Source organism: Sparus aurata, chromosome 12 (assembly GCF_900880675.1).
Source record: "Sparus aurata chromosome 12, fSpaAur1.1, whole genome shotgun sequence".
NCBI lineage: Eukaryota > Metazoa > Chordata > Actinopteri > Spariformes > Sparidae > Sparus > Sparus aurata.
Window position 1 is genome coordinate 21,206,199 of NC_044198.1, and position 26,618 is coordinate 21,232,816.

General features: G+C 38.6%; 1 protein-coding gene across 2 annotated transcripts; it reads left to right on the forward strand.

Annotated features, from left to right (window-relative positions):
* On the forward strand, positions 1–25,544 carry LOC115592573 (lysosome membrane protein 2-like). Of its 2 annotated transcripts, XM_030435488.1 has the most exons (13): positions 2–464; positions 7,651–7,808; positions 10,409–10,556; positions 10,748–10,936; positions 11,096–11,187; positions 11,856–11,975; positions 16,952–17,130; positions 19,801–19,919; positions 20,271–20,344; positions 20,445–20,496; positions 21,135–21,287; positions 21,431–21,472; positions 21,830–25,544. In XM_030435488.1, the coding sequence occupies exons 1-13, from the start codon at positions 342–344 to the stop codon at positions 21,938–21,940; spliced, it is 1,560 nt and encodes a 519-aa protein (XP_030291348.1). In that variant the 5' UTR covers positions 2–341; the 3' UTR covers positions 21,941–25,544. The 2 variants fall into 2 exon arrangements, with proteins under 2 accessions (XP_030291349.1, XP_030291348.1); XM_030435489.1 differs by lacking the exon at positions 21,431–21,472 and having other exon boundaries at positions 1–464.
* Positions 25,545–26,618: the final 1,074 nt, after the last annotated feature.

Here is a 26,618-nt window from a genome sequence, read left to right on the forward strand (position 1 = left end):
ACAAATACACCACCGCCGGTTGATTTGTGCTGTATGCTCCTCAGCGCCGCGGAGTCAATCAAGGAGACTCGTGGCTGTCAAACTCAACCGTTACACCGTTCACTACGAGAGAGCAGAGAGCTAACGGTTCTCTGTGACCTGGACACAAACTTTACATCTTCAACCGGAGAGAGGGCTGAAGAAACTTTCCCCTCAACTTCTCAACAAGTTGCAGTTGGGACTTGGAGCTCTTATTTCACAGCTAGAGAGAAGTAGTAAACTAGCTAGCTCAACGTCCGGAAATCTCTATTCATCTGCACGAGCCTCAAGCGCGGGTTTCTGTGTTGCTAGCACCTGCAGACATGACGCGAAGATCCTGCGCGATCCCCGCGGTGGGGGTCATCGCTGGTTTCCTGCTGGTCGCCGGGTTTGGCCTGTTTGTGTCTCAAGTTTTCCACAATATAATGAACAACCGCCTCAAAAAGGTAAAGAAAAAAATCTCTGAAATATGTCCAAATCACGTGATAATGCTTTGCAGTTTGATGACTTGATAACATGCATTTTTTTTTCATTTGAATGCTATGCTGTGTTCACTTTGTATTAAAGGTGCAGTGTGTAGTTTTGGAGAAGAAATTCACAATCGCAGTTTTTAAATGTTTCAGTCATAATGAGATAATAATAATACAAACTGAGAAATATTAATCTTTCCCATAATGGAGTAAACAATCTTTTTTCAGAGGAAAATAAGGTCCCCAGGGCACTGTTTGGAGCTAGAGAGGTGGCAGGGTCTGCCAAATGTAAACAGTATGAAACTGTGTTGTCCTTCAAAGTAAGTTTGTGTATTCAGTTCATTCAGTCATGAAACTGAAGACAGTTTATTTATTTAGTTTGTTTAGACATCTTCTGATTAAAGTGTGTTCCCCCAAACCACATGGTGCACTTTTAAGAATGATGGGATTCATCGTATTTTTCTCCAAACTCACTCATTCATTACAGATTAATGAGATCACACTGGGTACTTTGCACTAAATTTGCTTATTTTTCCATGATTCTGGAAGAATAAGCAACAACAAACTTTCAATAAACCAGACACTCTGGTGAACAGTTTAATGACTCACAACACTTAAAGGTGCAATATATAGTTTTTTGGGAATACATTTTAATCAGAAGAGAAAGAGACAGATTTTTTTATGCCTAATCAAACAAACTCTATGTTTTCATGACTGAATGAAAGTAAATACATATTTATGAGGTTATTTTATATATTGTAAATATTTAAATAAATTCTGAATTTGCATTTCTTGTCCAAAACTACACAGTGCACCTTTAATCACCCACCTTTTCCGTTACAGATTCTATTTTTACAGTTTTTAACATGTACAAATCATGCACTGTGACTTATATATCATGCTTGGTGTGCATAATTTGTCAATACAAATCCTGCTAGCTGTATATAATGTATATAGACGTATATGCATGCATATAATGTACATTATCCATCCACTCTGTTCATTTTTTAAAATATTTGTTCTCTATTTTTTGCGCTACCTTTATTGCTTCTTTGCACCACTCTTACTATTTACTCAACAGTTATCTTGTACACAGACTTATGTAGTGTACTTTCATGGTGTCAGCCATGGTGTTTTTTAATATAGTGTACACATAGCTACTTACTTTTCGCTTGATATTGTACATTACAGTCCTGATCAATCAAAATTCTTAGTTTTTATTATGTTTATCACTGAGAGCAATGTAGACCGGAGTAAGATTCCTTCTTTATGTACGCGTATTTGGCTATGAAAGCGATTCTGATTCTGATTCTGAAGAGACATCACTCTGTTTTATCTGCTGCTGTTTGTCTATTATCATGTATCCTTAAATGCCATGGTTTCCCTTTATCAGTGAGTTCAGTGACTGTGCCTTTTTGGACAGGACAGTGACTGGCTGTGTGTTGACTCCTAGGAGTGGCTCTAATAAGCAGCTCAAACTCCTTGAGGTGATGGAGAATGGGTGTTATTATGGGTTAACTAGCCTGTATACTCTGCAATCAGAACACTCCCTTCCCCACAATTAGATTTCTCAGTCAGTTTCAGCCACAATTTCCCTTCATTAGCATGCACTGTATTGAAATACTTTATCAGATCTGGAGGAATTCATCCTAATGGCCCAATAATGTGTGTTTCTGCTTCCAACAATTATCATTATAACAGGACGTGGTAAATTCCACAGCCAAGAATAAGTAAGGGTTGGGTCTGTGAAGCTGAGAGCAAATCAGCACATAAAAGTTAGAATTTCCAAACTGTGTGCAATTTTCTCCATGCCTCTGAAATATCAATTGGCAAAGATGCAGTTGAAATACAATCAAGCTTGGTGATCACACATTACACACTCTGTACAAAATAAATGTGAGATGTAAAGAACTTTATTGAAAATAAAGCTGCAACTTTTTTATTTTCATTCTCAATTAATTATTGGTCTATAAAATGTATGGAAATAGCTCAAAATCAGACCTTCTTTGAGCCTAAAGTGATCTGGGTCAGATGAGTGATTTCTAAAGTTTGTCATGGAAATAATGTGAATGTGTTTGTTAATTAGCTTGTTATTTAGTTACAGCGTTGTTACTAAATTCAGTTTATGTGTTGTCTAAATTGTGACCTTGTTTTCTTCACCCATTTTCTGAAGGTGTAGTCTGTTCAGTTCAAGTGTAAGAAACAGCTGATGATGGAAAGTATGATACTTGAGATGCTGAGGTTTATGAAAAAGATAATATTTTGGACCGTGTTTGAGACGTTCAAAGCCTTCCCAGAAGGTTCCCTTTACTCTGATAACAATGCAGGCACGAAAGTACTGTTGGCCTGTTGGTTATCGTATGGCACACCTTCATCCTTATTTTCATATCAAACCTGCTTTTCCATATCAGATAGCTTTTTCAAGGAAGGTTTAGTATTCACTTTGGAGGTCAGGGTACATCTTCACAAGGCTTTCTAGGGTTGGGAATTAGGGCTAATGTCAATAATTGCCATATAAAGTTACACTTTCTTACATTTTCTTTGACATTTATTGATGATTCTACTACTCTTAATAATAGAGTAAATCATCTGCAAAAGATTGTGTAGGGACAATGATTTCAGTTTATGTTGATAACAAATACGTTCATATTTCCAAATCAGTGGATGATTTCATGCAGTTGCACATTTGGAACACTTTAACTACTCAAACAATTTGAGAGTACAATTGAAATTTACCAGACTGTTGCTTGAGTAACTGATATGAATATATGAAAATCATACAGACTGACTGGTAGCTATGTTTGACAACAGTATTCCCATCAGTATTTACTCTTAGTCTTGTCATTTAGTCTTTAGACAGGCTGGAACGGCTCTACAAGTGTTTTGGTTAATTTAAAAGCTCTGTATGTAGTAGTTGATGAAGAAAATTGTTTTGAAAACACAAGGGTGAATTTTTGTCTCTATAGAGCAAAACAACTGTGTGGGGGTGTAACCAGGACCTAAAATTACAATAGAAATGGGGGAGGGGATGTTATGTGGGTAAGTGGGGTAGTCTGGTAGTGTTTTTAACTCCTGAACTGTGTGGTTTAATTGAGAAAGACTTGCAGCAGGTGTTAAAGAGGAAATACGACTGGGGGCATGACCTTGTGGGGTTCGTGTCCTAGATTGTATTTTTGAAATGCCTAATGCTGTTGCCGAAAAGATGTTACAGCTGAGGTTGTGGCTTTTCTTTCTTAGTTTGGTACCAGTGGTTGTCAAGAGTAGGTTTTAAGCTTGTGTGTAGGGTATGTTTATCATTTTTTACATAAAAAAAGCTGGCTTACCTGGATGGACAACTGTTGACATTGGAAAGCCAAAGTAAACAAAACATACGGTAAAGTGATTTAAATACTTATATTATTCATTCACAGGGCTACAGGATGAAACAGGACTATTTTGGTTGCTCACACGCTCAAAAGTCGTATTAAGTATGAATTAACATTTTCATTGGTCGTACCGATGTGCCTGATACTCAGCATGTCAGATTGAAAACAATTAGAAAAACATTTCTATAGAATTGCCAGCTAGGTGTGTAGACAGTTGCCTTTGAACAAAAAACAGTCTATAAACATATATTTTGTAGATTAAATTGTAAAATATTACATCACTTAATGGTATTTATAATACCCCAAATCGATTTGAGGTTGAGCTATTTATTAAACTTTGTTAAGCACTTTAAACATTAGCACTTTTTAACTTTGTTTTTTTAAATAATTGAGGTTATTGAAGTTTCTTGTCATATGTGCTATGATATAATTTGTTTAAAAAAATCCATTAATTTTTTTTTTTTTGATTATTTGCTGGTGTGCCTAAATGAAAAAGTTATCTACACTAGTGTAGCAGGTGTAAAAACTAAGTCTGCAGCCCTACATTTACCAAAGCTGTGCAATGTAAGACACATTTTTAATGGATGAAAACATGTTTAATTGAAAGTGTTGAATCCATTGCAAACTAGATTTAGTTCAGCCTTTAACAATAACGACTGCTTCCCTTGACCAATCTTCTGGTCTAAATATCTGCCTTGCTTTCCGACATGCAGAAAAAAAGGACGTATTGCCTAAGCATTGACTCTGCAACGTAGCAAAGTTGTAGTTTCTAGAAAAGGAATAGGAAAAGGAATGTCAAATGAAGGGTTTCTTGTAGTGGTCTCAGAGGAGAAGTAACATTTTTAAACCCCTTCTCAGGAGGGCAGACAAGGCCAGATGCTTTGGGTGGTCTAACAAATACCAGGGTTGAAAAAATCCTATTAACTGATGAATCCAAGTTTGAGATTTATGGCACTCTTTAGGAGTCATCAGGTTTTGCTCAAACTTGTGGGGTCCAGGCTGTCAGGTACTCTGAATTTTACGTGTATTTTAAAAACACACAACCTTTTCACTCAAATTGTTGAGCTGATATGATTATTTGTACTTAAAAATAGTGTGTAATAGTTTTACATCCAAAACAAGTGCAAAATAGTGTCTAAACGTGTCTGAACTATTGGTCTGAGACTTTTGGACCCCACTGTTTATGTAAGTTAAGGATCACACCCAGTAAAATGTATGTGTGGGTGTGACACACATGCTTCTTCTCACATGCAGACACACATAGTTCACTACTAGCCTGGCAGTATGAATTATCACTGCCGTATCAAGTTACTCTCTCACCCCAGTTGCACCGGCATGAAGGATCTCATTCCATGGATACCCTCCCAGCAGCAGACTCTCTTTTTGTGTGCTAAGCCTCTTTCACACTGTTAGGTTTATTGGGAAACTGGTTGGTTTGGCACCCCTCAGCTTCCATGTGAGTTAGGAGGGGTCATTATGCAGTGACGTGCTGATGAGGTGATGGTGAAGAATGACTTTTTCCCTGGTGGAGAATTTGGTTATTTTACACAAGATTTGAAATGGTTGGCTAGCAGCCCAGTCTGTTAGCCCTGTCCGTCTGGGGGTGTTCCTTCACAGTGTCTTTCTTGACACAACAATTTTTAACAAAACAGGTTTTTATTCTATATTTACTATATAACACAACATATGGATTATTTGGCCACAATTTATTCCCGGACCTTTGCCAGTAGTGGAAATAAAAATGTAATTTGAATTGATATGTGGGTTTTGTCCTTTTCACATACATTATTTAAGGAAGGATTTGACATGACTATACTCGACAAAAGGTCAAAGGGTCATCAAATTAATTTGTAATCTTACTTGACAGTTTTACAAAGTTTCCTTTATATTGGTGTGCTATCACCCCGCTCAAACTGGCACTTAAACTTTACGTTAGCTCACTAAGATCAAGTGAACCATCGTGTGTGAAGACCTGGTCAAACCAGCTGCCACTTGGACTTAAATGCACATTGCTGTGTCACCAATGCTTGGGCCGACCAAAAAGGTTGAGGGAGTCATATTTCAGAAACCCTTTCTCGCATTTTATGTATTGAATAAAAACAACATTTAGATACACATCATATGTGAAATATGTCGTATTTATTATATTATTATTAGTATTATTGTTATCAGAGTTTTTTTGTTCTCAGTGGAATTATATTTGAAGTTCAAGGATATCCACTGTTAAAAGGACTTCAATAAATGCACAATGTTTCCAAAACTCACAGACTAAAATGTTCAAATAATCAATATTGTGATTTTTGTCATAATTGAGCAGCTCTGGTCTGTATATTGGCTTGTCACAGATATATCGGTATTGTCATTTCATCCATAGAGCCGCACTGTCCTTGGATAATTACCTTTTGATTAATGTAATTCATGCTTTTAAAGATCTTTAAGGTTATCAAACTGCTTTTGATTGTGTGAATCCAAACCCTGGATCTGCCACTCCAGCCGCTGCAGGGAATCGACCTTAATATGACTTTGATGGGTTCAGTAACAGCAGGGCAGGACTACAGTTCAGCTGGTAGAGCTTTGTTAGGTGTTTGGACACTACTAAGGCAAGCCCATTTAGAGTATGCAAAGCTTGTGCATCGCGACTGGAGGATTTAATGAATAGCTTGTTGCTGTGCCCAGTGTTATTCACATCTATGTATTTGCCTGCCTCCACATCAAAGCACTAGTACGATGTGTATTTGTGTATTCACCTGCTACATGTGTTTTCAAATAGGGAGTGGTGTAAGAGTAGCGGTGGTGAGTGCTGAGATAAGAGGGTTTCTGTGTTCCTGTTTTCCACGCGGTATTTCATGTAGCATGCTGAGAGGGTTACCATATTGACTGTTTGAAGCATAAAAGGACAACATAGAAAGACCATGCCTGGCTTTCCTCAATCTAGGGTGACAGCTTTATTGTCCTTGGCTACTCAGCTAAACTTTTGTCTCTGAAGAAGTAGAAGGGACCCCAAAGGAAGAGGGGGGGTCTGAACTCCCCTGAAATAATGGGACCTGTTGGTGTGCTCAGCTCCACTGGGCTTATTTCTTACTGAAGCAGTGCTCTTAACTTTAACACAAATCTGACACAATTAGGCCAAAGTGAGATTTCCTCTTGATGCGTTGTCAAAAGAAACACTAATCCTCTCCTCGCCCCCTTTTTTCCTCTCTCACCCTTTGTGTTTTCCAATTCCTTAAGCGAGTCCTGCGGTGAATCAGGTTATCCTGGTCCAGATGCGATGACATCTGCTGTGACAATTTTCTAGCACACTGTGTAATGAAACATGGTAACACAGGTTTGTCCCTGCACGGGACTTCCAGGGCCTCATAAGGATCAGGCCAGTGGAATGTGGCTCAGATCATTAAGGTCGCAGTCCTGTGCAACCAGCGGGCATCCAGCCCTCTGCATCACATGACATGTCAGCGGCTCTCCTCGAGTGCCCGTTGTCATGGGCAACCACTGACAATGAAACTGGGGAAGGGTCTCTCCCTAATACCATTCATGTGTGCAGCCCATGCTCTTGTCTGACGCTTAGACGGCAGCTCCCCTCCACGACCCCCCAAGGTTGTTTTTGTTCTCCGGGTTGTTTTTACTTGGAATAGGTTGTGGAAAGTCCAAATTCAAAACATGTGCTCACTATTGCAAAACTTTTTGCACATTGGTTGTACTGGTGCACCCAAAATCATGTCATATCACGCATCCCTAATATTTATCGGCCTGAATAAAACATGTTTAGTTAAAGTGATATATACTTTATGTCTTAACAGGAGATTGTTTTGGTCGAGGGCAGCCGTGTGTTTGAGTCATGGAAGAGACCTCCCCCTCCTGTCTACATGGAGTTCTTCTTCTTTAATGTGACCAACTTGGATGAGTTCCTTGGAGGGGCCAAGCCAGAAGTCAAGCAGATTGGACCCTACACATACAGGTACGATGCAGGAGCACAGCAAAGTACACGGAGCTGCACAGGCTGCCACAACGAAATAGAAAGCCACATGTTTGTCTCACAGGAAACTATGAAATCTGACATGATGAAATGTCTGATGTTGTATGTGTAGGAGGTGCTTGCAGGCTGAATAGATCAACCGCCGGATGTTACTGAACCTCATTCAGATGTACTCTGCTTTGGTTTAAAAGTAATGGCAAAGCCTTAAGGGAAATGCTTGAAAACATTTGATTCAGAGAAAAAATCAAACATGTCTTGACACAATGCCATCCCACTTCAGAGGCCAGCATTTTGTGAGATTGTGGTGGGTGGAAGAAAGTTTTGTTCATTTAAAAGTTAAATGCATCAATCTGGTGCATTTTGACAGGAGTATGATAGGATATTCACCCAAAAATGGAGAAAAAAAATCTTTATTACAAAGTCATTATCTTCTCACTCTCATGCTGATGGAAAGTGAGGTTAAGTTCCCACAAAACATTTCAGGAGCTCTCCAGCAAAACCACATAGCAGTTTTCTAAACAACAGAAGTAGATAGGGGCTCCTTTTCAAAACATAAATAAAAACCAAAAGAATTAACATAAAACAGCTCCATACAGCTTGTCCAGCGTAATCCAAGTCTCCTTAAAGCTAGGGTCTACAATCCTGGAGAGCTAGCAAGAGAGCTAGCAAGATTTGAAAGTGGCACCTCCTCTAAGTTCCTCTAAAAACAACACACAAAGAAGCTAACGTTAGCATTGTGCTAGTACGAGCTACTAACGTAGCAAAGTTGGCAAACCTCACATATTTCATGAAACTAACAAATCCCCCTGAAACAAAACAAATAAGTACCTGTCCAACTGAAAGAGAGCAACCTTTGCATCACTTTTCAAGCCCTTCACATGCCCCAGTTGTCTCCACCGCTCAAACGCCCATTGCCGGCGCCGGTCCAGAGCCTTTTTCGTCGCAGCCTTTTCTGCCTCAGGCTTTCTTTACTTTGCCTCTTTAGCGGGGCGAGCTGTTACAAGTAACGCTGGCTGCATTTTCTCTGCCATTGTAACCAAATGAAGTCTTCTCCTGCAACTCCGTATTTCTGCAGAGGAGGGTGCTGAATATTTCCGGCATCAGTGAAACGTAACATGTGAACACGCGGAGGAGGAAGGGACAGAATGAGACATGAAGGCATCTGGCCCGGATGGCACGGATTGGTCAGATTTTTCTCAGTCCTACAGCTGCCACAGAGGTCCGATTATTTTCGTTCCTTTTTCTGAATACATAATGTATTCACTACTCTCAGGATAGCAGGATCATTTCACCCAGTATAACAAAATGTGTTTCTGAACAACATTACAGACCCTAGCTTTAAGGCTTGGGATCCCAAACTAATTTGAAAAAATGTCATTTACACTCTTTTAATCTGAAATCTGTAGTTAATATCAAAAAAGCATTTGACCGATCATTCACAGAGTGTGCAAATAACGTCTTTATTTTATTTTTATTTCATTTTAATTTTTTTTAGTTTTAGTGTTTTCTAACAGTCCCGGTCTTAGGTTGTTAAGAATGCAACATCCGAAGAAGATGGGGACTGTTAAGATGTTTTGTGGGCTATAAAACTCAATAAAAACTTTCCATGGGGTTGAGTAGATAATGACTCAAGTTTAAGATGAACTTGTACCTTTTACATGGTGCTGGACCTAAAAAAGAACTCCTAGTTTAAATGTTGTGCTCTAGTAAACAATTTAATAATGAACACAATGTTGGAATCAATATAAATGGTGATAACATAACAAAATAGTCACCCACAAAGACTGGCAAACAAGTTTACAGCTCACAAACAGTCAAAACTCAAAATCAACAAGAGCAAACCTTTGAGTCATCTTAAAAACCAATGTGAGCTCATCAAGAATTCCTCGTTATTCACTTCTACAGAATTATTAATGGTTGTGTATGTATAACTGATACATAATATCTGTATAAACCAGGCTGTTTTGTGTCTGTTCATTTGTTTGAGTTACCTCTGCATCAGTGACACATAGAGAGTAGTTTTGAAAAATTCACCCTTTCCTTATGTAATAATTGATTTTTTTAAACTAGGCTTCTTCCTACAGTTCTGTTGAAATATCCTCCGTTATTTGTTCAGCACCTATGTAAACTGAGCAAGGGACATCAAATTCTGCTTGTCTGCTTCCTCTCATGTGGTACTTTAGGTCACTCTAATTTTAGGCTTAAAAAATTACCAGATGGGTTTATTTTATTAGCTGCCTGTGAAGTGCTGTATCTCCTTTCCTATCTTGTCCAGGCTATCAAGTGTGTCCTGAAACTTAAGGTTCGATTAGCAATTTGGAATCGCTTCTAACGCACCCCCTGAAACCCTTAAATAAATATCAAGGTTTACTGCTGGAGCCACAGTGCATATCAGGATAATTGACCTCTGCCACCTAACCTGTAACTGTTTGGGTTACCTCACTCAGACAGATGTTGTGTTAACAGGAAGAAGTTCTGTGATGAAATTGACGCTCATTTACACTTGTTCATGTTGTTCTTATGTAACAGGAATGTTTGAAAAAGCTGAAAAAAACCCATAAAATGTTCTCATGTTTGCTCAGGGAGTACAGATATAAGGACAACGTCAGCATGGTCGCAAATGGCTCGAAGGTGTCTGCATATAACACCAAGAGCTTTGTGTTCCTGAGAGAGAAGTCTGTGGGTGACCCAGCTGTCGATAGCATCACCACTGTCAACATCCCATCTTGGGTGAGTCATGAACTAAAGGTCTTCGATAAGTAGAGCAAAGTGGAAATCCAAACCGGGGAAAGTGGAATGTGTGTATGGTAACTTCCTTCTGCATTTTAATGTATTGTTTCCTCAATCCCACCACCACCTTCTACCTCACCCATGAATTCCTTTCAATCTCTTCTCCACTCTGCTCTACTTCCTGTCTCCAGGCTGTGATGAACAAGTTGAGAGGGAGTTGGAAGGCCGGTTTGTTGGCCTTCTCGATGGGCAGTGTCGGGATTAGCCTCTTCACGACTCGCACTGTGGATGAACTGCTGTGGGGCTACGAAGATCCCGTGTTGGCCCGTGTCTCTCAAACAAATCCTGATGTGGAGAAGGTCTTCGGCCTCATGTACAAGGCACGTACAGCATGAAGTTCAGTTGGACGTTGTTCTTGGAACTTTGAAATCCAGACGGTCTGAAACTCACTGCAACAGGTGTTTTCTGTGGCTAGACACTTGAGTGCTTTTTAAAACATGAGCACATTTTAACACGCTTTAATCTTTGGGTCCTTTTAGAAAAACGGCAGTAACGACGGGGAATTTATCTACCACACTGGGCAGCAGAACTACTTGGATTATGGCCGAGTTGAAACATGGAAAGGCCAAAGGTAGCACTGTTGCAGTCTCACACCAGCACACACTCCCTCTCTGTCTTCATACACTGTAATCAAACTTAATTGGGTAACTGTGGGATTTAAAGTTTCTCAAATCTACTGCTTTTTGGCCAGTAATAATGTTCTAAGTTGTTGCCCTCAGAACAGAGCCCATGGCAGGACATCCTGATACTCTGAATGGCTTAATAATGGCTTTTAAGTGACCTTTCTTATCCCATTTTGTTCTCTTAACTTCCCCTGAAGTCTCTAATTATCCCTCTTACTCTTGGGAAACCACTCGTTTCAACTGTGACCGTCAGATAAAAACATGTTTGATCATCAAAAGGTTTCATTGTAATTTGTTTTCATTAAGATGGAGATGATAACAATGTTAGCATTGAAAACACATTTCTTGAAAACAGCACAGCCAGTCAAAAGGAACCAATATATATTTTAATGATTTTGTTGCAGTAGAGCTATGAAATAAGCACACTGCCTCAGTCCCAAATCATTCTTTGGTTGCTTTGCAGACATCATACATTTCTAAGCAGCCTTTTATCAGTGCCCAAAGAGATATCCTCCGTATGAACATTATCCTTTGTTTGAACTGCATGGATGTTGTCTTGATGCAAGTTTGAGAAGACTTTTCATTGCCATGTTTGTGGGAATATGTTGTTTTACAGCAAGCTGTCCTTCTGGGCCTCAGACCAAAGCAACAGCATCAATGGATCAGATGGCAGTGCTTTCCATCCTCTGCTGACCAAAGATGAACGCATTTATATCTTCACCCCAGACCTCTGCAGGTACAGTTCAGCACCACAGGAACTCTCTGCAACTTACTGCTCCCATGAGGAATCACTTAAGATATGATAATCTTCACTCTTACCCACATCGTTTTTATGTTATTTCATGAGTGTGTTGTTTGTGTGTTGATTGTTTGTCAGTTGCGCGGTCAAACACTTTGGTCCAGACTGAGACATTTCAGCAGCTATTGGAATGGATTTGCCATGAAATGTGGGACAGATACCAAAGCTGCCCAGAAGATAAATCCAAATGATTTTAATGATCCTGAGACTTTTACCTGAGAACCACCTACAGGTCAAAACTTTGGTTACTGACCAGTTACCTGTAAAGATAGTGACATTCCCATCAGCCTCAGCTTTACCTTGTGTGTAGGGCTCATTAGCAATTGTTAGGATGCTAACACGCTATACAAAGGAGCTGAAAAAACAGACACACTTCAAACGGCGTATCTCACAATGTTAAAGAAAGAGAGAAACGATTAATGGATTTGCGCCAAAAGTCAATGGGGTTTATTCTGGGCGGAAACCCATCCTCCATCCAAGTTTCATATCTATTCAGTAGTTTTTTTGTAAACCACCCCTAATGGGAACAATAAAAAGTGTAAGAAGTTACAGAAACAGTTGTGTTTGACCTAGAGTTGGATGTTCAGTTCAAAGAAGTTGTTAATTGACCATCCAACAAGCTGTTCTGAAGCATATAGGGCTGAAACGATTCATCGAGTTACTCGATTAACTCGATTATAAAAATTCCTAAGCCTCGTTAAAGCAGTAAATTCCTATGACGCGCACTATACGCGCAGGGATCTGATTGTTCCACATGGACCGTTGTTCAGGAAGCACACCAGCGTTATACACCCTATAAGAGCATGCTAACCATGTAGCAACATATTAATGCAGCACACCCACTTAACGGGAAGAAGCTCGGCTAAACGCTCATGATAATCATTTTCACCTAATCGGAACTCAATTCCGACACCAAGCAACTAAAGGAGCACGTAGAAAAAAACACCCTAATGGCGCATGTCCGAAAAATCGGCGTTAGCGATTACGCTATTTCATGCTAACGCTACATACAGCATGTCATATGAAAGCTGGGACTCTACAAATTTCAACGCTATACGTCTCATCACTCTGCACCCAAAACTTACTGAAACAGCCCGGCGGCTGTTTCAGTAAACAGTAAAGAAGAGCAAAAATAAACATTACTTTATACAGACATGATCATGAATTACGTGCTACATTGGCTGTTTTGTGATTATAAACTCTGTTTGAGTGCATTACACCGCCTCCACCGGCTAATCCAATGGGTCTGTGTCACTTTGAAATGATTCCTGACAGTTCAGGATAAGTTTCGGTTCCAGGAGGACACGTATAATGTGAAGTAGGTAGGACCCTAGTCTTCGCACACAGTGTATTTGCCTCCTTGTGATTGGCGGATTAGTGTGGTTATCATGGATTTGGGGACTGGATTTATTTATTATTTATTTATTTTATTTATTTATAATTGTTTTATTTACATTTATTTTTTATAAATTGTACACATTGTGTACCTGTTTGGCTTGATATTTTATATTCATTCTTTGTTCTCAGGTGGGTAATTTGCAGAAGGTGCAATCCTTTTTTGGAATGTTGTATTAAGAAAACAAAACCAAGGCCAAATGGCCTTTACTATTTAAGTTTGTATTCACAGTTTTACATGTTATACATGTTTTACAGTAAGTTGATTTAACTGTATTGTTGTTTAATTATTGGCACTGGCACTTAATAAATGGGCTTAGTTTTGGAGCCAAATGTTGGAGTTGGAATAAATACCTCTGTTTTTTTGAGAAATGCTTGATCATTTTACAGCCACATCATTTTCGTTATGCATTATTTGTTTTGGTTGTTTAAAAATGAAAAAAAAAAAAAAAAAAAAAATCCGATTAATCAATCGATAAAGTGCTAGATTAATCGATTACAGAAAGAATCGATAGCTGCAGCCCTAGAAGCATACTAGCAGCTTAACAGAGCCACTGGCATGGCAACGAACTAATGTCATGTTGTTAGTTGAATATGAGCGGACTTATCATCTGATTCAAGTACAAAGTGTTTTGATTAGTCATCCCTGACAGGGATTTTTATCTTCCCCTATGTTGTTCTGTTACCTAGTGCCCCATATGATATTTTACCTTAGTATGGTGTGATTATGTTATGTTATGAAGCAGTGTCTATTTCTGGTTCATGACCTAGCCTGGGCTAGCCTAGGCTTTCGTATCTGGTATGGAAATAAAGTCTCCAGGCCTTGGACACCATGGATTGTTATCATAACATCCTGATCACTTACAAACAGCACTGCAGGTGACTCCTGTTTTCTCACCAAGCTTTTACAGCCTATGCTATGCAGGCTTTTCAAACAACACACACATGTCAGTTCTCAGGAAACACTTTATTGAAAGTACTTACTGGTAGAGGAGTTTAATGGAGATGAACGGTGGGTGAGTGAGGAAGGGGGATGCAGCCGTGGGAAAATAGAGAAGAAAAAGGGGGATAAACACTCAGAGCAGTGTATTGATTTGTACTGAGAACATACTCATAGCAATGGGAAAGAAAAGCTGTTGTTACTGATCTTGACCAGCTGGAAAGAACATAGTTTCATTACGATTTCCATGTGAAATGAGTTTAACACATCTGGCCAGTCTTACATAGTTCTTTGAAGTGTCTGCCAGACACGTTTAAGACTATCATGTCTGGTTTTCAGAATCAGGACGTCTTCTTTGGAAGCCTGAAGCATGTTAAAGAGAATTATCTCCCACGCAGTGACTTACTGATGAATAGTTCCTTGGGGTTTGATTTTGCAATTGCTAAGTCTGCTGACTTCACTGACTGAACTCTGTCCTTGTCCTGGCTGATGACCCAAGCATCTTATTTAGAAAATACCCTTGACCTTAAAAAGTACAAGCTGTTGCAGACCTCTTCCCCTTTTTGTTGAGCATGGAAAGAATCTGCTGGTGTCGCATGGTGCGGTTGTACCTTTGACTCTGATTGGATTCCCAAATGTTTACACTTTCACCTACTTATTCATTGCCTGGTGTCTTCATCATGGCTGTCCGTGTTATTGTGACTAAAGAGAAAACTCCCTCCCTGTTTCCTGTACTTTTTACCATAGTTCAAAGAGGAAATGTTCCATTAAGGCTTATGTGTTAACCTTTTACACAGACAGTGTGGCTCAAGTTTGTTCAGCCCCTGTAAGAGTAGTGCAACACCACTTTGTGTTAACACATGTGTTCAGTTCAATGACATCTGGGAGTGAACTGGAGGATAAAAAAAGTGCTAGAATTCCCATCTGTGACCCGAAGGGGTCCTGACCCATTGGTCAAGTAACTGACAGCTGAGCCACAAAAAAACCTCAGAATTTGACGAATTGCGGACAGATGTCATTGTTCAAATACCAGCTTGACTTTTGCTGTATGTTGATATCTCCTCTAGCGCTGATCCGTCAAGACTTGATTTGAATAGACTTTGCCATAAACAACCAACAGTTTACCATATGATTACACAAAAAGACAGCCAACACAAAAAGATTCAAAGGCTGTTTTGCCTCAGCAACACTACAAATGCTTGGAAGCGCTGGGTTGAAGTGAGATTAAAACGACAGTCAAGAACAAGCTTATATTGCAAAGATGATAAAAGCACACACTTCAGCAACATTCAGCCGATGAATGATCTGCTTCCACAAATGGGCTTCTATGTCTCTGTTATGACAGTTTCTTTCGTATAAAAAAAAAAGCATAGCCAGAACAGGCTTCTCCTCTAGTTTCATTTTTACCAGAGTGATGGATAACAAGTCCGGTCCAATTGAATGTATGATTGGTTGCCTTTAAAAGGATGACATTGATGCTGGAAGTTCAAGCTACAAGTTGTTTGCTTTATGGGGAGATATGGCCATTTTAAAGACAGGGTCGCCTCTCCGTGTGTAAATTATCCCTCAGAACAAACTCCCCTCGACTCTGTTCAGCAGGGGTGCCCACTTCATCCTGGGCTTTGTGCGGCCTAAATCGATTTTGATTGGTTTGAAAAAGAAAAAAAGAGTGTTTTTTTCCTCTATAGAAGGATGATACAGTGCTATGGAGATAAAGTGAAGTTAAAATATCTTACGTCATCTCATCAGGTGTTTCAAGTTTTGGCCAGCACACAATGAAAGGATTTAGATCCCAAAGAGCTGTATCATTGCGTAGCTTATCTGACATTAATTCACAACGTAACAGTCTCTCATGGCCAGCAGTACAAGGCCGAGTCTTTCAGTGTCTTGTTCTAGTGAAGAAACACATAAGGCTTTTTAGTTGGCTTCTCTCACAAAGGTCAAGGGAAAGGTCTGTACAGTATTGTTGCACGATTGGTGGGCTGCGTAGGGAAGAGCTACAACCTCCCAGCCACTTGGCACACACTGTATAGACTCCTTTGTTCTCACTGAGAATCGTCGGGATTCCCTAAACAGTTCACAACTGCAGATACATAGAATAAGGATGGTTTGGAAGCTGTAAAAACACACCAGACATTCAAATATAGTCAAGGCTTTATGATTCCTCCACTCCCAGTACACAAGGTGCGTCAACACCAAACTACTAAGATGTTCTCCCAACAGGATTTCAACACAATTGTAAAGCCAGTAAAACTCCTCCAGCTTTTCTCTCAAAATTCAAAACACCAAAATCTACACTAGATCATGAGCTCGACACTGTAATTTCACATGTTGTGCCTTTGATGGCCATTTTGTTGTTTAATTAGGAAGAGGAGAAGATGAGTTGGTTTCAGGTCAACAGGTGTCTCAGCTCTGAAAATGTAATTGGCTTGACTACAGACAAAATGGTTATATTAAAATGTTCAACAATAAAAGGATTACACAGTGGTTAACACATATCAAGACAGAGCAGATATAATCGATAAGAACACTGATCTGATTTAATTTTGTACTGTAACGCTCTCGCTTTTCTCTCCAGGTCAATCTACATGGAGTTTGAGAAAGATGTAGAGGTGAAAGGAATCCCAGCGTATCGCTTCACACCACCACGCTCTGTTTTGGCAAGCAAAGAAGAGAACCCAGCTAATGAGGGTTTCTGCGTCAGCCCACAAGAGTGCCTGGGTACTGGCCTTCTTAAAGTCAGTCCCTGTCGGAAAGGTAAATGTCATTTTGGGCAAAATATTTTCTCACCCACAATTTGCTCTTTCACTTGCAGCTCCACATTTTCGTGTGTACATATATATAGATATAGATATAGATATAGATATAGATATAGATATATATTTCACATATTTTTGATTAGCTGTGCATCCTCTGTGCTTACACTCTGACATTGGTCTGTCCAGAAAAAACATTATTTAAAAGCTACTTAAATTCTTAGATTTTTCTTGCTCTCTTCTGCTTCCTGCCGAGCCCGTTAATCTTTTTTATACTTACATCAGTTTAGTCCTCTTTCTACTCCTTCTCTCTATCACCAGCTCTAATACCCTCTAAATGACCCATGTGACACAGCTCTCTAGCCCTCTCCCCACCGCAGGCGCCATCTGAGCATGACTCGCCCAGTAGCGGAGGGGGCAGTAAGCCCTGTCACCTGATTCTGGCCTTGAATATGACCAGACATTACCTTAGTGCCTGTTTTAACCGCCCAGTTTACATGATCTCTTTACAATCATTGTTCCCTGTAAAGAGCAACCAGTATTTTAACGTTTTTTTTGCACATTTCAGAATAATGTAATGTTGACAAAGAAGAGAAGTGTTTGCATAAAAGTTTCCATAGTACACTGAGATGAATGTTAGGCAATGTTTGCATGGTGTTATTTTATAAACAAATCAAAGCATTTTGAGGCCAGCAACAGACATTTCATTCTACTCAGTTGAGGAGGATTTAAAAGAGCGTGGAGAGGGTTGAGTTTGGCTCAGGTGTTGGGGAATGAACCCAGCGATTAATGGAGCTTGTAAGTACACCACAACATATCTGTGTTTGCACTGCAGTGACCTTGTTAGTTGTCACAGGAACAGCCTCTCAGGTGACTGCGGGTGTCCAATGTTTTTGTCAGACGTCTGTTGCCAAACACAAGAGCAGGAAAACTGTCACCTCTGACCCACTTCATCAGCACCTCTAACTGGGCCACTGGATGACACCGGTGTTACTGCTTAGGCACACATTGTTCACGTAGAGCTTGACTACGTTTATTATAATCGCACAACAGACATCAAGAATGACTTTGCACGGGAGAACTGCACTGTTCCTAGTCGTGGCCAAGGCCATATTGTAACAACGCAATGTCTCCTGTTCACAATATGAGGAAGGAACTGAGCTAGAGTAACAAGATTCTTTATCTGGATATCTAATACAGCCCTTAATTTGTTTTATACACAGGGCTGTGGTCCATTTGTGTACCTATTGTTTATTTCTTTTGGAAGATTGACCCTGATTAACATGCTGCGTGTCCTTGCGGAGGTCAGATTATATCTTGTCCAAGTCCCTTGAGGACGCCGAATGTTTTGCTGTTTGTGATGTCCTGATTATATCACACATCAAACAGCAGGAAATGTGGCATTTGGATGAAAGAATTGTTTTCTAGGAATGCAGGATATTACATTTTTACCGATATCCATAATGCTGATATTTTCCAAATCAACACATATGCTTAGTGCAGATATTGATACTGAAATATGCATTGATTTTTTAAAGTGGTTGAAATTAAAGTGCACTTTAAAAAATACTAATACTAAATGTGTACGCCAAAGGACGTGAAAAGAAGTACACGTATTGTAGAATGAGTATATTTATTTTTGGTACATCAAAGTTGAATTTAATGACGTCTATTTTGAAAACACTTTGAAAATACTTTAAGTACAAGTTAAGTTGCATATTCAAAATAACTTTTGTAAACTTAAATTACAGCTCTAAAACATCAAGTATATCATTTTTAACAAAGGGATGATGCAGACATACAATGCTTTTCAAAATGTACATTTTCAGTGGCCAAATTAAGAAAACTACCTGCAGAAATGTTCATTTCAGGCCAATACCATTATTTTGTATTCCATTTGAAGGCATAAATCAGGCAACACGTGCAAATATTATCGCACATCCTGCTATTTTTGCTGTTTTACTTTATTGGGCTTGGCGATAATGCTTCAAAATAATAGTGGAGCTGGAATTTTGATAGCCTGGTCAGTGGGGTGTCTGTCACTTTGACCAAGAGTGACTCAAAGCTGGGTCTCTGGGCAGTCCTTGCACCTTGGTGTACAGACCTTGGGAATTCTGGGGGACTGAGTTCAGCTTGAGCCCATTTTAAAATACCAGAAAATGACCAACTTCATCTGTGGACCCCAACAATGTCCACAAATGTGGGGTTGTCACTCTGTCAGCCAGGTTCCCTTTACAGAGCAGATCTTTTGATCTGACATAAATAGGCATATTAATTAGAAAGAACTGACATTGAAAATTTCCAACTCATTTACCGTCAAGGTCGTCCTAACACTGCCTCTGTGCTATGTGATGAGGTCTCTGTTGACATAAGAATACTCGGTGATTGATGTCTGACTTATCCAAATTAATGTGTTATTCCTTGTTATGGAGGCATGATGTGACAGCTCTAATGTCTCCTAAATCTCTGTCATTAAGCCATAAATAGAGACGGGCAATGTTGTCAGAGACAACACAGTTGATATTTGTTCCTCGTAATAGAATTAAGAAAGGGAAACTTGTTGTGACTCTTTGATTTACAGTGGAGATAGTCACCATGCTTCACTGAGCTTATTGTTGTCACTTCTCCTATTGTTTCTTTTCTGAATCCTCTCGTTCTTTTCCTCACATAGGTGCTCCAGTTGTCGCCTCCTTCCCTCATTTTCACCTGGCAGACGATAAATATGTGTCTGCCATCGAGGGAATGTCGCCTCAGAGAGAGCACCACCAAACTTTCCTCGACCTGAACCCGGTAGGCCACCAGGCCACAGCCTCGAACACACTTTTTACGTTCCAGTTATCAATTAAGTTGATGCTGTGACATTGTTGGTCACATGGCACATTACAATCCACTTTTGAAATATGTAGGAACTACTCATCTCATTGAACTGTGGTGAAAGTTGAATGACATGCTGCATTAAAAAGTACTGCTTCACCCCCTAGTGGCTTATAAGTAGTAGTACATACAATAATCACCTGCAGTGAAGTCATCAACATTCCTATTGTACTGATAAAAAAAGTGTTATATATTTCATTTTGAGGGCTGTTTTAATGAAGCAATGCTTATGCATTATAAATAATATATTTTATTTGCTGTGATTAGACCACTGGAGTGATTGTGCGAGCAAACAAGAGAGCGCAGGTAAACATCTTGATCAACAAAGTCAGTGGATTCCCGTGAGTATCTACAGCCAAACACAAGCGCAACACTATTAATCTATAACACTAATAAATCTGTGTCCATCGCTTCACCCTCTGTTTATTGTGTCCAAAACAGGAAAACTAGAGACCTGAATGAGACAGTGTTTCCCGTTATGTTCCTCAATGAGGTAAGAAACATAAAATACGTGCTGAAACACTCACTTGTATTCTGTAACTGCTGTAACTCAGTTAGTGGATCATAGTGAAGTTGTTATATTTTCTGAACAAAATCATTCATGTTTTTCATTCAAAAAAAATATCTATTTCATATTCAGCATTTTTACTATGTAAAAGAATAATTTATTTAAAGAGCTACTCAATCCACGTTTTGTGTTGAGTTTTTATGGAAATGGAAACTCCCTCTGCAAGAACCTGCAGCGCTGCAGGTTACAGCATTAATTTCCTTAATTCAGATGCAGGTTCCTGTTTGTACAGAGCGACTAAAGAGAGATCGGTCACAGCACCAAAGAAGCAGTGAATCAGAATGATAAAAAAAATGTTTTTGTTGCTTTGTTTGTTTGTTTGGATGTGAAAAAAAAACACTATTTGGAAGCCAGAGAATGTCATAAAAATCTCATAAACTAATTTTTCTTAGTTATATTTCTTTTCTGGTTTTATTACATTTTGAACATTCATATCAAATATGTCATTTGATCCCTGATATTATATATAAGGAACCACATTTAACAACAATAAAATAATCAAAACCACTACTAAAAAAACAAATTCGCTCTCTGTAATGTATCTTTTGTCTCTTAATACGCAGAGTGTGGTGATCGATGATGCGTCTGCAGCGAGAGTACAGAAGCTGCTGCTGATTGCCGCTCTCGTGTCCAACTTCCCGCTCATTATTGTGGGACTTGGCGCCATTATGCTCGCAGTCTTCATCCTCCTCCTGATCCGGGACCGCAAAAAGAAGGTATGACATCACTTCCTACACCCTTTTTTTCTAACAGCTCACCATTTGCCTGCGTTGTGTTAATTTTTGTGTAATTAATTTAATTGTTTAACCACACACTAATGGCATTGTGCATGTATTTATCACTGTATGTCTTTGTGCAGAATGAAGTTAAGCGCATTGCGTTTACCAAGCCTCTCTATGCTGTAAGTGTTTATGGTTATCTTGCTTGTTTTGTTTAATTTTCTATGTTGTCTTTGTTTTGTTCAAGCATCTGTTTTACTGTATTGAGTTTTTATTGTCCCTGTGCATCTTTAATGTCATTTTTCTGTATGACGTCAGATGACTCTCACTCCTCCTGAAAGACAGTGAACTTACTGTCTGGCTTTAACACATTAACGTAACGTAGTAAAACTAAATGTCCATTTAAGAACAGTGAAAATGTCACTAGCAGTGTAAGTTGGCATGTAATAGTACATCAACCCTTTATGTTCAGACGTATAGCCATACAAAGGTAAAGTAAGTTGAGATCAGTGTTGAATACTGTTTTCTATCCACCACAGACGTCCAATGAAGACGACACTTCTTACTCTCCAGTCAGTGCCAAGGAAAAGGAGGATCCTCAGAATGGAACCTATATTGGTTTGACACCTAAAGCTGACCCACAAACTTGAGGAGGGCAGGAATAGTTAGACGAGGGCTTTGTGCATCAACAACCCTCAGAATTAAAACGTTATTTTGGGGAAATCCACCATAGAAAATTGTCTTTATTGGCTTTATACTTTGAACAGCCCGGTCAGCAGAAGAAAATTCGGCAATGTACGTTTTACGCAAACCTCGGATTGAAACATAACATTTTCTATGTTGCAACTTTATGTTTATTTGTGTTCAATGCTGTATTTATGGTCTGGTTACATTTGGGCACAAAAAACACACTTTTAGAGTAACACATACATCTACCAGGGCCCAATTGTCCCCTTTAATTCAATAAAACATATTTAAATCTGCTTGATCCGGATTGTTATTTAGATCCGCATCAAATTCTACTAACTCATAAATACCAGCCACCTAAATACGCCTTATTTCCCATAAAGATCCATGCTTTTTCCTTGAGAAATTAACATAGATGTAAAGAAAAACACTCTATCTGGGGCTCTGGTAGAGCATGTAACCCATGTGTAGAGGCCATGTCCTAACTGCAGCGGCCCAGGGCCATTTGCTGCATGTCATTCCTCCTCTCTCTCAACCCATCTACTGTCATCTCTCAAGCTGCCCTGTCAACAAACGCTCTACCTCATAATGTAAAAGAGTGAGGAAAGAAGTCCTCGATCCGTCCATTTATCTGGAATCTGCGCCTAAAGTATATGGTGTCTATTGGCTTGAGACCCATCCTCCATTCAAGTTTCTTGGAAATCAGTTTAGAATTTTTTGTGTAATTCTGCTGACAAAGAAAGGACACAGGTTAAGGGGATTATTATTTTTTTTTATTATTATTTGTAGCCACGAACGCAGCTGAAGAATGTCTCGGGGGGGCAGAGTGGTAGAGACAGAGACACTATTCACCCTACAAGACACTATACCATCAAAATGATTTTGACACTGTTACTTTAAGGTAAAAAGAGTCTCATGTTGTTGCTTTGAAGTCTGAACTCGATATTACACTTTATGTAGAAATGTTGATTTAACATATCCTTGGTTCACAGAAACGTACAATGCCAACATTTTATTCCAGCTACTGGGCTGGAATTCAAAAACTCAGGGGGGGGGGGTGGAAGGGATAGAAGGGGGTATGTACAGTGTTTTTTAGTCCCAAACATAAGTAGTTAAGTATGTACTTCATTTAGATAATGAAAACTACCTAAATTGAAGGTTTAGCACGCTGTATTTCCAGAAAAAAAAAAAAATTGCCATTCATTTGAAAACAGTGTGTGTCAAGGGCTACTCTTTGCTGTTCTCTTAAATCAGTTGCTGATAATGTAAAATGTAAAAAAAATCTGTGGTTCTCTACTGAAAAGAGATGGAGAGCGCACTTTGTTTATGGTCCAAAACAAAGAAAACACACCTTTTAAGCCTTAGATTTGAAGCGCTGTGGCCTCACCTCTTCCTCTGTTTGCCTGGATTAGATCTTTAGATTCTAGCAACTGAGTACTGAGTAACAGGGCATAGAGGGTGATGGGACCAGGGTAATGAAGTCCACAAACTGTGAGTTTTTTAGGTATCATGTCACGCTCAGGGTGCCTCTGCTTAGATACTATCAAACATTATAAAAGTAGGAGACAGAAGCCAAGATTACAGCATGTCTTCTCATTGTGAGAACATTTCAATCAATTCAGTATTGTTGTTTCATTTCATCCTAAACCAAATGTTACAAAATATTTTCACAGCTCATTATTTCTTTCTATGTGTGCACTGTAGAGAGATTCCTGGGGCCATCATTATCACCGTGCCTGCTTCGGAGTATGGCATGTTTTTGTATATACACAGTTTAAGATGTGTCGAACTGCTCACATTCCTCTCAGTGTATTATGGGAGAGAATTTCAGATGAAACACTGTTTGTTTTGGATACTTTAATTTTTGTAAAATAAGAAGGCCTAATTATTTTTTTTGTAAATGTAGAATGTCTTCTAGTGCCATAATGAGCAACACTTTCGTCAGCCATCAGAAGCCCTGAACACAATAGGATTTAATGGCTGAAACGATGATTGATACACTACTGAATATATGTATTGACAGTATTTTTGCCCTGTATAACTGCTTGTACTATCTAACATGGCCATATGAAAATGTGATTAATAGTGTTATTTCAAAATATGCTTTTTTGATGCTGTTGCTGAAAGCCAATGCTTTGTTGGTGCTGAATATGACACCCTACAGAAACACTTTAGAGAATCATGTCTGGTGTCTAGCCATTGCAACTCAAGATTCATGAGGGTTCAATATGAAGAAACGTTGTAGCTGTGCATTTAAAAGATTTAATGTCACTAGATTTGTTTTGCTTTTTTATAGTTTTTACCTATTTTTTGAAATGATGATATGACGTACCAACGAATCTGCTGTCAAGTTTGTATCGTTTTCTTTCAGATGCAAAACAAACAACCCAATAGCCAGAATAAATGTTACGTATGTTTAAGTACGTTTCTTCCAGTTCCTTCCCCATGTTTTCCCAGATTAATGATAAGTCAATATCGGTCGGGATCTCACAAAATGCACAAAATAAAGCTGGTTAAGAATGGATCCTGTTTTGGCCAAAACATTATTTTTAAAAAATGGCTGCAGATGTCTCAATTTCCTGCCCAAAATATCTAAAAATCACCAAAATACTGCTGGAAATTGTCCTGAGGTCTCCTTGAGAAATATCCAGTGGTTTCACACTTAGAAATGTTGAAATGCAGACTCAAAACTGTAGTCAGTGGCTTGCCAACCACCTTCCCATCCGCCTCACAATGTGACAGCCAATTAACAAACATGTGACATAATGTGAACGTGATATTACACGTTTTGTAGAATGCCTGTGAAACGCACACATTTGAATGCATCACAGGTTTGCAGAAACATTAACTGCTAACATTCTCTCCTGGCTACTGGGCTGAAACAAAACTGAGCATGAAACTCTTTTTATAGTTTCTGCACAGCTTTCGGGGTCAAACTGCGCTTTTTAAATCTGCTTCAATGACAGACATTTGTTTAGCTTTAACAGCTTTCTCACTTGAGTCTGGTGCCATTTAATGTGATATAAACATGCTGCAGAATGACTTCATTTGAACCGCGATGAGCCCGGCTTTTATTACTGCTCTTGTTCTTAGTTCAAATATTTAAAGGATGAAGGAGTTGCTTTGCACCATCTCGTCATTACATGCACTCAAATAATCAGCAATAGCGGAGAAGCTGTAACGTGTTTGATTTAGAGATTTTTTTGATTTTACAATTTGTGTTTGATGTATATTATGATTCAGTTATAAGATAAAGAATGGAGATGGAAGAAATTCAGAGTGCATAAGTGTCATCATGATTTTAATGCATACAAAGCACAGTATTACACATTATTAGATTTGTGGTTAACAAGGATAAATTATTTTGTTACAACAGTAAAACCAAAACACAGACAGCACCACGTGGACTGTGCACTGGTCTTCTTTGTGCCATACTTTGATTACAGATTGTACTGAAGTTACTGCTATAACCACATATTCTGCTAATTGTCAGCCTGTTTTGAAATGTTGACTGTTAGTACTGTTTTTACTGTGTACACAAACAATAAAGTAGTTTCAGTAAACGTGTTTCTTCATCTTTCATATTTTTTTGGTCAGTGTTTGGTTCTATCTGATTATTATTACCAGTTCAGTATTACTTCCTTTCCTTTCAAAAACAGTACAACTCTCTCTATTTTCCTACTTTTTATGATTTGTACAGAATAATGAAGCTACTGACTGAAAACGCTCATGAAACAGACAATGTAATAGCAACCTCATGGCACTGTAACAGAAACATGAAACCATTTGTAACATAATTTGTTATAACACTTAGAATGTACATAGTCATAATGAAACTAACCAGATAAATATAGTTTATATGTATATAAATAAAGTTTTGAGGGAGCTGAACAACACATCTGACCCTGAGCCTGACCCTAAACACGAAAAACAATTCAGTACAGAATTAAATACTTTACTGACCTGTGAGGGATTTAAACAGAAAAAGATAATACAATATGATTAGGTGAAAATAAAATATACAAAGTATAAAAAAAAATACTGATATATTAGAAGTACTAAAATCAACATAGTAGATAATATAATATATAGAAAATAGGTCTGAAACGACTACTGTCAATACCTCATAACATCACATTAATCAGTGACAGAATGTGTTTTTTTTTTTCTTTTCTCTGTCAATATGTTGAGTTTTTCCTCATTCAAATGAAGGGTCTATGAACAGAGGACGTCTTTCACTGTACAGAATGCAAAGCCGACTGTGGCAATGTGATTTTTTCTATTAAGATTCTTGACCCTTTGGTTTTTTTTTTGTTTTTTGTTTTTTCCACACATGTTGAGCCCAAATTTTATAAAAGCAATGACAATGAAAGAAAAATCCTTAAATGTGAAAACCTACTTGTCAATAAACCTGAGTCTGATTAGACTGATTAAAACAGCATTACAATTCATAAAAAGAAAAGAACATTTTCACTGAGCACAGTCATTATACAAAGTTAGAAAAAAAACAAACCAAAACATTATCACAGTTAGAAACAGTAGGATGAACGCCCACTAGCAGTATAATTCTGGAAATATATATATATGATGATGTATCATTATTATTATTTTTAATTTAACTTCTTTATTGACTTTTCATTA

Excerpts from the sequence above, each read along its gene's own strand:
- LOC115592573 (XM_030435488.1), top strand. The coding sequence starts at position 342 with ATGACGCGAAGATCCTGCGCGATCCCCGCGGTGGGGGTCATCGCTGGT. Across the intron at positions 10,937-11,095 it reads TCTTCGGCCTCATGTACAAG|AAAAACGGCAGTAACGACGG; the intron begins GCACGTACAGCA and ends GGGTCCTTTTAG. Across the intron at positions 17,131-19,800 it reads AGTCAGTCCCTGTCGGAAAG|GTGCTCCAGTTGTCGCCTCC; the intron begins GTAAATGTCATT and ends TTCCTCACATAG.